The sequence below is a fragment of the Gymnoscopelus braueri genome (genome assembly GCF_963280865.1).
Source record: "Gymnoscopelus braueri genome assembly, chromosome: 2".
Lineage (NCBI taxonomy): Eukaryota > Metazoa > Chordata > Actinopteri > Myctophiformes > Myctophidae > Gymnoscopelus > Gymnoscopelus braueri.
In genome coordinates, this window is record NC_137604.1 from 3,415,613 (window position 1) to 3,428,112 (window position 12,500).

Below are 12,500 nucleotides of genomic sequence, written 5' to 3' on the forward strand. Positions count from 1 at the left end.
TTGGTGAAAGAAATATTGAACCAATGAAAAGTATTAAAAAGCCTGTTATGGAAATCAAGGTAAAAGCTTAAGCCAGGAAACGAGAGTCAGTAAGCAAGTCTTGAGCTCAACTTTCAGCTTTCTGTCTGCTAAGGTGAGAGAGTCCGGGGTCATAGTATTTTGAAACAGACTCTCACATTGTTGATATCATCACCATATCAGCTAGTCCACAGGGGCACGGCTACACCTTGGGCACTGCTCAGAGGGTGTTCCCTTGACTGAAATCTGTGCCTCAGCTGATTGGACACCTACTACCTTTTCTAGGTTCTACAGCGTCAGTGAAGACTACATCCTATCTGCTAGAATGCTAACCAGACTCACAAAGATATTGTGTAAGAATGTGTCTGTGTAAATCCCCATGCACTCATTGATGGGGTCATATTTCTGTTTTTTCGGACAGGTCTCCTCCGCTCTCTTGATGACCTCCTGTGTATCGTTCAGGACGAACCCGCTGCACAACAGCAGGCCCCCGTAGACAGCCACCGAGTAGAACCCTGCTCCAATCGCTGAGGTGGGGGCCAGGAACATTGATGCGAGGGAGGAGGCAAAGACCATTCCCAGACCAGCAGCCAGTGGCCCGCCCATGTAGAGGAACCTCTCACTGGGGGCACACATGGCCACTGTAGAAAGGCCACCCACAATACCTGCGGTGTACCAGGCAGCCCTCGTCATCAGAGGTCCTCCCAGGAGAGTAAGAGGGGCGAGGACAGCTCCCATCACACCTGCATGGATCATCCAGGCCACGTGTTTAGACTTTGAACTGTCCTCATATGAAATGGACCTGACCAACTTGATAGCTCCCATTATGGCCGCACAAGACGCTCCAAATGCCATCCATGGGCTCCTCGTCATCAGGTCCATGAGAAACGAGCTTCTGCTCACTGCGGCGGCTGACAAGGCCGTCAGTCCAACACTGCCTGCAAAATACATGTAGGTGTACTGGACCCTGTCTTTGACGTACTGGGGCCAGCTCACTGCTTTCTCAATTGCACAGATTTCACTCGACATGCCCATTCCATAGTAGTACAGAGTCCCGAGGCCAACGGCAGCTCCGCCAGCCACTATCATTCTCCCTATGCTAGCAATTCTAATGGCAGTGGTTGATGCGGGCTCCAATGCTGCTTCTTTGAACAGATCCCTGGTGGGTTTCCATTGGAAGAAGCCATATCTGACCTTTGTGGGATATACCTGATAAGGCTTTAGCAGAGGCTTCAGGGTGAAACCTCTCAGGGCCGGGGCGCCATGCGTCAACATGGGCTGGAGGCCAGACACCGTGGGGAGACTCCGTAGACATGATAGCCTTACAAGAGACATGGTCAATGATCAGTCTAACAAGCTAGCTGTCTTTATTGTACTTCAGTGTTCAGGATAGAAATGTGTTTTCCATATTATGAACACTCTTTCTCTTTTATGTTGGCGGTGATGTCACAGTTGCCACCAACCTCGCATTGTAATTGGCTGAGAGGTCTCCTTTAACCACCATGACGTCACAGCAACAACTTACTTGTTGGTGTATATCGCTGACACTATCGCACACGGGCAATATTATCCATGATATAATCAACACGACAGCACGCGCAATAACACCCCGTTTGCAACTACTTTCGCCTGCATACTTCACCGGGTATGGTCTAGTATATATAATTTCAAAAGAAACAACAACAACAAAAAAATCACAACTTGTCATCAATTAAAAACAAAACGAACAAATAATTTCCATATATATATTTTTTTTTAAGTTTAAGAAGCAGTGAAAATTGCAGATCTAGAAGCTCACAACGCTGTGTGAAATGACGCGCTGTGAGCTTGTAGATCTATGCTATTTTCACGGCCGTGAAACGATACATGACTTATGCCTGTTCAAATTAGCATTTTTTATGGGGGCACTATAGCAACGATTGCTAGATGGGTTTCCTGTTTGTAAACATGAGAGGATGATGCGCGCGCAGTGGCGGGATGAGCCTGTAGAGGGCGCTATTACCCGCAGCAGCTCTGGCCATTGTACATTCATAAAAATAAATGGTCTTCACCGGGTTTAATGAAAGTAGATTAAATGATGCAGTTTGTAATATCTTCTTTACTCAATAAAAATGATTTGTCGGAAGTTGGATCTGTTTGTATATAATAGCAGCATTATGCCTATTATGCCTATAATAGCAGCATTATGCCTATCTAAATCCCGAAAATAACAACAGAATGAATGGCGCTTCCGGTTTGTTCTCCCCCGCGCATGCGCAGATTGCGCACTCTGCTCTGTGATGACGTCGCGCGGAAACCCATCTATAGTGCCCCCATTTGGCAGCGCTTATGTTTTGAAAAAATATGACACTGCATTCATGTAGCATAAAGGCAGAAGAAGAATTTTCGTAAAACTGCAATATGCGTTAGTTCATGGAACTACTGGAATTTAGATATTGGTCCAAAGTTTGTGCACAGATCGCTCAAACCCCCCAGGAGGAGATACATTTTAACAGTTTCTCATATAATTCAAAATGGTGGGAGATCCAAAGGTCAGTGGTCAAAGGTCACACATATGTGTAATGAGGTTTTATGGCTGTAGGTCAAACGGTTCATAGCGCCAGCCTTTGGCCAATGGTTGTGAGTTTTGTTTCTTGGCCGTTTTCCATGCCGTTTTCTCTCATTTAAGGGTTTTACTGGAGACTTACTTGAAGACCAGACCTCGTCCACGACCAGCCTTTTGTCTGCACAAAAGGCTGGTCGTGTTACAGTAGTCCAGGTGAGATGAAATAAGGGCATTGATAACTGTATGAAGATTTGGTGTAAAAAGGATGGGTCAAATTCTGTGGATGTTTCTCAGGTGTAAAAAACATGTCCGAACCACAGTTTTTAGCCTTAAGACAGAGGTCAGAATCTAGTGGCACACCCATATTTCTCACAACTGGTTTGACAGTCATGTAGGTGGGATCTAAAACTGAGTTCAACGTCATGGCTCAACACCTATTGCATGTTTCCAGACTTCAGCTCCAATTTGTATTGGCACAACCCTCATTCCTTAATAGTTTTTACTATAATATTCATAATATGACAAGTAACTGTTTCTTAATATACTTTTTTTACATATTTATTTTTAATTACCTCACCTTGACATTGTTCACACTGCTCTGCCTTGTTGGATCAGCTCAAACTGTTTTGTTTGCTCAGTTGATTATTGCAAATGTTTAACAGAAGAAACAAAACAAACATCAGCTGGTGACTGCAACTTGTTCCTGTTCGCGGATGACTCAGCTCTGCTGGTCTCAGACAGGGACAGGTTGCAGGTTGAAAAAGCCCTTAGCTCTGAACTTGGTAGAATCTGCACCTGGCTTGCTGATAACAAACTATCAGTACACCTGGGAAGAACTGAATCCATTATCTTCGGGTCTAAATTTAACTTCGGCAAGGCCGAAGGCTTCTCAATCAAAGTGGGTGACATGTTATCACAAGAAAAGAGGAAATTACCTACCTAGGTTCCATTCTAGAGGCAACTCTTTCCAGTGATGAAATGGTAACAAGAGTCATCAAAAAAGTCAACCAAAGAACAAAAGTTTTTTGTATAGGATTTCCTCTCTGGTCAGTAAGAATACTTTGAGGACTCTAACAGGAGCACTCATCCAAGGTTACTTCGACTATGCATGCACCTCATGGTACCACAACACCACTAAGGCCTTAAAAACAAGACTCCAGACATCCCAAAACAAACTGGTAAGTATACTTCTTGGCCTTACATCTACAACTCATCTAACTCCTGCTCACTTTGCTAGGGTCGGATGGCTCAGGGTTGAGGACAGAGTACAGCAACTTGCAATGGGGATGGTCTACAAGATACACTACACCCATAAGACACCCATGTACCTGTCAAAGTTACATCTTACTGTCTACAGCATGCATGGGCAACTGGCGGCCCGGGGGCCACATGCGGCCCCCACCTTCACTTAATGTGGCCCGCAGGTTAATATCGGTATACTGATATATTATTGATTTCAGCTGTTATGATTCCAAACATGCAAACTTGACCCTCTTTAAAGCTACAGTAACAGCCTTGTTTTTAACCTAAGGAACCTCATCATGAATTAAACAAATTGTTAACTTATTTAAACCTTTTTAACTTAGCTTATTTAACAATCGTATACTTCCACATACATGAACTCAAAATACAAATCACAAAATAAGCAGTTATTAATATAATTAAACACAACATTCGAACTTGGCTCCCACAGCCTTGATTACAACAAGAACATGAATGCAGTGGACAGGCTGGACCAGAACATCAGCTACTATCCCTTCGTCAGGAAGTCAGCGAAATGGACAAACAGGTGTGTGGTCTACCTGTTCCAGATCTGCTTATACAACGCATTCATCATTTACAAGGCAAGGAATCCGAATGGCAACTGTAAATGTATGTACTCGTTTTTGCTCAGTGTCATCAAGTCCTGGACAGCTGTGAGTCATGTCCCACTTGATGTCCCAGTCCCAGCAGACCCACCTGCCCCCGCCCATCAGCCCATCAGCTTGTCCCAATCCCCCGCACCGCCAAAAGAAAGTACGCAGCCAAGAAGTGCAGGGTTTGTGTCCGAAGGGGAGAGAGGAAAGAAACTAGGTTACAGTGTAAAAGCTGTATGATGCCTCTCTGTGTGGAGTGTACCACTGACTATCACACAAAGCCAACATATTTTTGAATAATCAATCATCAAATCAATCAATCAAAAATGCACCTTTCTCTTTTATTTTGACTTTGAACTTTGATTTATTATTATTTATTTATGCTCTGAGTATTCCTATTTTTCCCCTTGTGCATCCTAGATGCTTGTTTTGTTTATTTTTACAAACCGTGACTGGGCCAGGAAACATTTTGTCATGTTGTACTATTTTCTTACATTTTGAACTATCACTTTGAAAAGAGAAACTTAGAGTTTGGAAACAAATTGAATTTACATGTTCAAAAGCAACATGAAAGTCTGTTTAAAAGCACTTTCTCAGTGTTTGAAAGTTTGAAAACATCTACTGTACAGTGTGTACTGTACAGATGTCTGATGTACAGATGTAATGTATCACACACTGAAGGCGAAAATAAACGGGTCGAATCTCTTTAGTGCTTGAGAGTCTGTTTCTTGTGAAACTTTTCTGACATTTTTTATTTCTATATATGACCTTTTGTATTTATTTTGAAGTTGCACTTTGAAATTTGATTTATTATTTATTGTTATTTGATGTATATAACTTGACTTTGAACAAGTTGAAATAATCTTGCACTTTGGAGTGAAACAGTAAAGGCATAGGTATAAACAGCACCATAAAAGGTAATTCAAAAGCTTTTCTTTAAAAAAAAAAGTTAAACTTTTTGAGATGACTGGTGTCACTGAAGGTGCAAATAAATGTCAGATCACTTTTGAAATGATTTTTCTGCCTGCATGTGTCCATTTCACTAAAATGGCCAGATCTCTTTCTAGAGAAAAAGAGCTGTATTCAACTACCTCTACCTAAAAAACGGAACATGCTATCAACTCACTTTTTTTCATGATTAAAGTAGAGATTATATTCTTCGATTCCATGTGTTCATAGTCCTAGCACAAAATATTCTGTGGGTCTGCAAAGATTGGTCAGAATGCTCAAAATAGCTGGCAAGGACAGCTATGGACGATTTTTTTAAACTCTGGCAGTCAATGTGTTAATTAACTATTCAATAATATAGTCTCCCCCCCACGGTGGGGAGACCCAGCCTGGGCCCCCCCACCTCGCTCGTGGTGGCGAGGTGGGGGGGCCTGGACTGATTGACTGGACTGAATTGTGGGGACACACACAGTGTATTTTAATTAAACAGGCGCCGGCGCCACTGCACCCGGTGATCTGCTGTGTGAACGACCCTCCTCAGCGCCTTGAGGTCTCTGTCCGTACAGAAAGACCCTCCTCAGCGCCTTGTGGTCTCTGTCCGTACAGAAAGACCCTCCTCAGCGCCTTGTGGTCTCTGTCCGTACAGAAAGACCCTCCTCAGGACCTTGAGGTCTCTGTCCGTACAGAAAGACCCTCCTCAGGGCCTTGAGGTCTCTGTCCGTACAGAAAGACCTTCCTCAGGACCTTGAGGTCTCTGTCCGTACAGAAAGACCCTCCTCAGCGCCTTGAGGTCTCTGTCCGTACAGAAAGACCCTCCTCAGGGTCTTGTGGTCTCTGTCCGTACAGAAAGACTCTCCTCGGCACCTTGAGGTCTCTGTCCGTACAGAAAGACCCTCCTCAGGGCCTTGAGGTCTCTGTCCGTACAGAAAGACCCTCCTCAGGACCTTGAGGTCTCTGTCCGTACAGAAAGACCTTCCTCAGGACCTTGAGGTCTCTGTCCGTACAGAAAGACCCTCCTCAGGACCTTGAGGTCTCTGTCCGTACAGAAAGACCTTCCTCAGGACCTTGAGGTCTCTGTCCGTACAGAAAGACCCTCCTCAGGGCCTTGAGGTCTCTGTCCGTACAGAAAGACCCTCCTCAGGACCTTGAGGTCTCTGTCCGTACAGAAAGACCTTCCTCAGGGTCTTGTGGTCTCTGTCCGTACAAAAAGACCCTCCTCAGGGCCTTGAGGTCTCTGTCCGTACAGAAAGACCCTCCTCAGGGCCTTGAGGTCTCTGTCCGTACAGAAAGACCTTCCTCAGGACCTTGAGGTCTCTGTCCGTACAGAAAGACCCTCCTCAGGGTCTTGTGGTCTCTGTCCGTACAGAAAGACCCTCCTCAGGGCCTTGAGGTCTCTGTCCGTACAGAAAGACCTTCCTCAGGACCTTGAGGTCTCTGTCCGTACAGAAAGACCCTCCTCAGGGTCTTGTGGTCTCTGTCCGTACAGAAAGACCCTCCTCAGGGCCTTGAGGTCTCTGTCCGTACAGAAAGACCTTCCTCAGGACCTTGAGGTCTCTGTCCGTACAGAAAGACCCTCCTCAGGGCCTTGAGGTCTCTGTCCGTACAGAAAGACCCTCCTCAGGGCCTTGAGGTCTCTGTCCGTACAGAAAGACCCTCCTCAGGGCCTTGAGGTCTCTGTCCGTACAGAAAGACCTTCCTCAGGACCTTGAGGTCTCTGTCCGTACAGAAAGACCCTCCTCAGGGCCTTGAGGTCTCTGTCCGTACAGAAAGACCCTCCTCAGGGCCTTGTGGTCTCTGTCCGTACAGAAAGACCCTCCTCAGGGCCTTGTGGTCTCTGTCCGTACAGAAAGACCCTCCTCAGGGTCTTGAGGTCTCTGTCCGTACAGAACAGCTGTGGTACCAGGATGTGAAGCTGCTTGTCAGGAAGCTTGTCAGAAATGATTACTATCAGAATATAGTGCTTTAACCTTTTAACAAAATACTTTTTGTTTTAACCCAAAAATATCACTTACCCTACCTTTAAGTAAAAGTATCAATACTGCAATGTAGAAGTACTCTGTTAGTCCCAAATTAAAAATGTACTTGAATAAAAGTACTAAAGTATTGTTATCAAAATGTACTTAAAGTACCAAAAGTAAAAGTACTAAACTGTTTGAAAATAGCCGATCAACAATGCAACGTGTTGTGAGCTATTTTCAAATAGCCTAGGTATAAGATAGGCCTAAAGTGGTTAACGTTTGGTATTTGCAAAGTAGCAAGTAACTAAAGTTTTCAAATAATTGTAGCGGAGTAAAAGTACAATATTTTCCTCTGAGATGTAGTGGAGTAGAAGTAAAAGAATAGACAATTGGAAATACTCCAGTAAAGTAAAAGTACCTCAAAATTGTACTTAAGTACAGTACTTGAGTAAATGTACTTAGTTGCTGTACACCACTGGGTCTCAGGCCGAATTGCTTGCGGTGCCTGAGTCCATACAGGCGCTGTTGGGCCTTTATGATGACTGCAGTGACATGGCCGTCCCAAGTCAGGTCCTTCTCCATGTTCAGACCCAGGTATTTGAAGACAGCCTCTACACTCCCTGATGTAGGTGCTCACATTGTTGCTGTAGACATCAAGATTCCCAGTTACCTTGAACGCCTCCCAGGCCGTTCGATCAAAACGGTCCTGTAAGATCGCCTCTGATTGGTCAGACCAGCGGCGAACGGTCCTATAGGCCGGGGGCTCCTTCTTCAGTCTCTGCCTATAGGCAGAGAGCAGGGGGATTGAGCAGTGGTCTGATTTGCCGAAAACCGGGCGGGGGAGGGGCTCTGTAACCGTACCGTTAGACAGTGTAGCAGTGGTCTGCGCCGTGATATGGAGCTGGATGCGCTCGGGTGGCTCAGTGGTAAAGTCACTGCCCACCACCACGGAGGTTGTAGGTTCAAATCCACGTGGTGCATCCGGCTTTGTGGAGCGTCTACACCAACACCATTGGCCCGTGTTCGGGGGGGAAGCCGGGGGAGGAGGGGAATATGGGTCATTGCATTTACTCCTACGGGCTGGGAGGGGGGGGGCGGCACCTGTCAGCGGGGAGTGTTGGGCGGGAGGAGTAGCACAAAGGCTCTACGTCCTCCTGGTGGAGGCTCCTCACTGGCAGGTGAGTCAGTAGGTTACAACAGCAATGACAACACAGAAATGTGTGTGTGGAGGAATGAATTGGCTTAACGACTAAATTGGGGAGAAAAAGGGGTAAAAAAATATATTGGCTACCCTAAATTTAGAAAAATAAAAAAAAGATTTGGAGCGGGATATAAAGTAATGAGTGAGTGAGTATGTGAGAAAGTAAGTACATAAATGAACTAGAAAAAGTGCTCCTCGGAGCACAGGTCTCCGCCAGGTCAGGTAGGTTATTGTGGCCTCCTGGTGGCGCTATAAAAGGCCAATGTGAAAAGGGTGCCATTTCTTCGTAGGCCTTGCACGACAATCGGACACTGACTGCATTCATGATTGGAGGCATTTTGTTAAAACATTTGTTTAGCTAAGACCTGCTGGTGGCGCTATAACAGGCCAATGTTAAAAGGGTGGCAAAAGAAAACCACCTAAGTGGAAAAAAGCGGCACTCCAAAATAAAGATTGCAAGACAGTGGCTCACATGCTAACATGTTTCGGCCGCAGCCTTCCTCAGAGCAGATTAGGGTATTACCCTAATCTGCTCTGAGGAAGGCTGCGACCCGACTCCGGATAAGCGGTTGAAGATGGATGGATGGATGGCCTCCTGGTGGTGCTATAAAAGGCAGATGTGAAAAATGCAGGGCAAAGGTTTTTCCTTGACCTCTAGGGAGTGTGCATACAAAGTTTTATACAGATCGGTACAGTTATAGGTAAAAACATGAATCGGCCTGTTATAGCGCCACCATTAGGCTGATTTGAAAAAAATCTAATGGTAGTTCTTCCTCTGCCTAATGGGAATGTGCGTGCAAAATTTCACGGAAATTGCAATTTTGTGTTCATGATTTGATTTGATTTGTTCAAAACGGAGCACTCCTGCAAACTTTGGAAGACATTTTTAGCCAATCAGGATGGATCTTGAGAAATCTGAAAGACCCGTTTCGTTTAGTGACTATAGAGATAATGTGTACCGATTTGTGAGTACTGTCAAAAAATATGTTTTGCACAAATCGGCCTCCTGGTGGCGCTATAAAAGACCCATGAGAAGAATTTGGGGCAGAGGTTCTGAATTGGCATCCAGGGAGTGTGTGTGCACAGTTTTGCTGTGATCAAGACAACGGTGCCGGAGATTAGCTGGTCACAGACGGACACACGGACACACGGACGGACGGACAGGGGGAAAAACATACTCTCTCGCCATGCCTTTCGGCCTGGCGGAGACAATAAATGTAATTAACGTATATTCTACCAAACTCACTTAATATTCTATGTATATATATTTTCTCTCTCCCCTGTGGCAGTATAAGTTAATAAAAATGTACCAATACCTGAAGAATATATATTCCCTTTCCTACAGCCTGTTGCTTATTCATTTATGTATTCATTCATTCATTCATTATTATTTGTGTATGTATTTATTAATCCATTCAATCATTTTTGTTTTTATTCATTTATATTTTAAACATGAGGTACTCATCAAGGACACGTCAGCAGCAGCAGTCACATGGTGCGATAAACTTCCATCCAACACATCCTCCATTGTGTCACCTACAGACAAAGATTGTTAATATAGAAAGATACACATTCTCCATTGGAGCCACTAGAGGCGAAGTAGTACACAAATCCTACAAATGGTCTCCTAAGTAGGCGTGGTTGTCTTCTCCCCCGACCATCCCACCACCCTCCCCCTCCCCTCTCCCTGGCTGACAACGTCATGTGGATGTGTAATTTATGTATTTTCTTCATTAAAGAAAATAAATGCTTTACATGTTTGTAAGTGCACTGTTATTGGCAAAGATGATTTTAAAGAAACCCCAAAAAATCCCACCACAAACTCACACGTATTATTCAGTCTTATCTTCTGCTAGATATGCTCCTAATTCTGCTCAACATTGTAACAGGTCCTTTTATTTATATGGTATAGATTTTACCACTATAGACTATAATGTGTTTAGCATGAATGTTTAGCAAAATGTCATGATTCCCAAATCATACCCATCAACCAAGACAGTTAATAATGGAAAATGATATTATTGAGCATTGGAACACACATTTTATTTAATTTTTGAAATGTCCATAATGATTTCACGTAGGCCTACCACATTCACATATAGAATCTCAGTTTATTAGTTTTTAGAACATCTTATGGGGACAGAGCATAGAGTTCAAATCTAAATATCTCGTCCGTCAGACTGCAGATGGACTCTTCAGATATCTTCCCAGATCTCGCGAGAGTGTGTTGCTAGGATAGAGAAAGGTGGATAACAAAGTAGATTTTCTCCTAATTTGTGTCACTAAAAAAAAAGCCATTTTAGTATGAAAATCGTGCATATTTTGTGTCTTGTGACGATCGGGTCCAATATTTAGTTCAGTGACCATGGAGCTAAAGAATGGTTCAGAAGCTGTGTTCACGTTGACTCTTCCATTGGAATCAAATAGACTCCAACTTGCTTCCTGTCTCCTAAAAAGGTGTCCACCTACGTCACGCAGAAAATAGGAGAAACGGGAAGTAAACCGGAGAATGCGCCTCTTGCTATTTTCCTCTTGGCTACAGAGTTCAGTGGTCCTCCATTGTGTCACCTGCAGAGTTCAGTGGTCCTCCATGTTGTCACCTGCAGAGTTCAGTGGTCCTCCATGTTGTCACCTACAGAGTTCAGCAGTCCTCCATTTTGATGCATATGTGCTCCGTCGTATGTAGGGCAGGTTGTGGTTTAGCTTCCTGTCATCAAGATCGCTGCCACTTTCCAGCGAAACCACGTGATGATCAGATAAGGAGAGCTGACGTGTCACACATAAAGACACAGACGACAGCGATCGTCGATCAGTGCTGTTCAGGACATCAAGTGTTGATCAGTGCTGTTCAGGACATCAAGTGTTCATCAGTGCTGTTCAGGACATCAAGTGTTGATCAGTGCTGTTCAGGACATCAAGTGTTGATCAGTGAAGTTCCAGTTGAGAATCCAGTGAGAGTGAATCCAGACATGAATAAAACAGGAATATTTTTCCTCCTGCTGTGGAGCTCAGGTAAGACTGTTTTAATGACACTTGTTGGTTGATGTGGATGTGAAATACACTGAGGCAAAAAGCCAACACAACCATGAGTACCGTTGGATGCTTTACTGTGTGTGTGTGTGTGTGTGTGTGTGTGTGTGTGTGTGTGTGTGTGTGTGTGTGTGTGTGTGTGTGTGTGTGTGTGTGTGTGTGTGTGTGTGTGTGTGTGTGTGTGTGTGTGTGTGTGTGTCACACGTGAAGTGAAATGTTTTTGCTTTACATTTTCGGCTGCCATAATGTCAAAATGTCAGGCTGCCATTGGTGATTATGTGTTGTGAAGGTGGTCTGTACAGAGGACAGGTGGTCTATGTGTTGTGAAGGTGGTCTGTTCAGAGGACAGGTGGTCTATGTGTTGTGAAGGTGGTCTGTACAGAGGACAGGTGGTCTATGTGTTGTGAAGGTGGTCTGTACAGAAGACAGGTAGTATATGTGTTGTGAAGGTGGTCTGTACAGAGGACAGGTGGTCTATGTGTTGTGAAGGTGGTCTGTACAGAGGACAGGTGGTCTATGTGTTGTGAAGGTGGTCTGTACAGAGGACAGGTGGTCTATGTGTTGTGAAGGTGGTCTGTACAGAAGACAGGTAGTATATGTGTTGTGAAGGTGGTCTGTACAGAGGACAGGTGGTCTATGTGTTGTGAAGGTGGTCTGTACAGAGGGCAGGTGGTCTATGTGTTGTGAAGGTGGTCTGTACAGAGGACAGGTGGTCTATGTGTTGTGAAGGTGGTCTGTACAGAGGACAGGTGGTCTATGTGTTGTGAAGGTGGTCTGTACATGGGGACAGGTGGTGATTATTTTCACTGTTACAGATAGAGCATATTTTCATCATCATGGACGCCATGGAAGCTGTATGTTTAACTTTTGACCTGTTGTCAGGGCCGGATTAGCACTATGTGGTGCCCCAGGGCGACCTCAAGTTGAAGTGAAAATAGCCAATC

At 44.5% G+C, this 12,500-nt stretch overlaps 2 protein-coding genes across 2 annotated transcripts in view; both read right to left on the reverse strand.

Moving 5' to 3' along the window:
- The window catches only part of LOC308075295 (uncharacterized protein), a gene marked incomplete at its 3' end in the record, with an annotated part of 215,821 nt that overhangs the window by 80,321 nt on the left and 123,000 nt on the right, over positions 1 to 12,500 (reverse strand). The window lies entirely within an intron of this gene.
- On the reverse strand, positions 325 to 1,353 carry LOC308104467 (growth hormone-inducible transmembrane protein-like; the record flags this gene model as incomplete). Its single annotated transcript, XM_080454898.1, has 1 exon — positions 325 to 1,353. The coding sequence occupies one exon, from the start codon at positions 1,351 to 1,353 to the stop codon at positions 325 to 327; it is 1,029 nt and encodes a 342-aa protein (XP_080311024.1).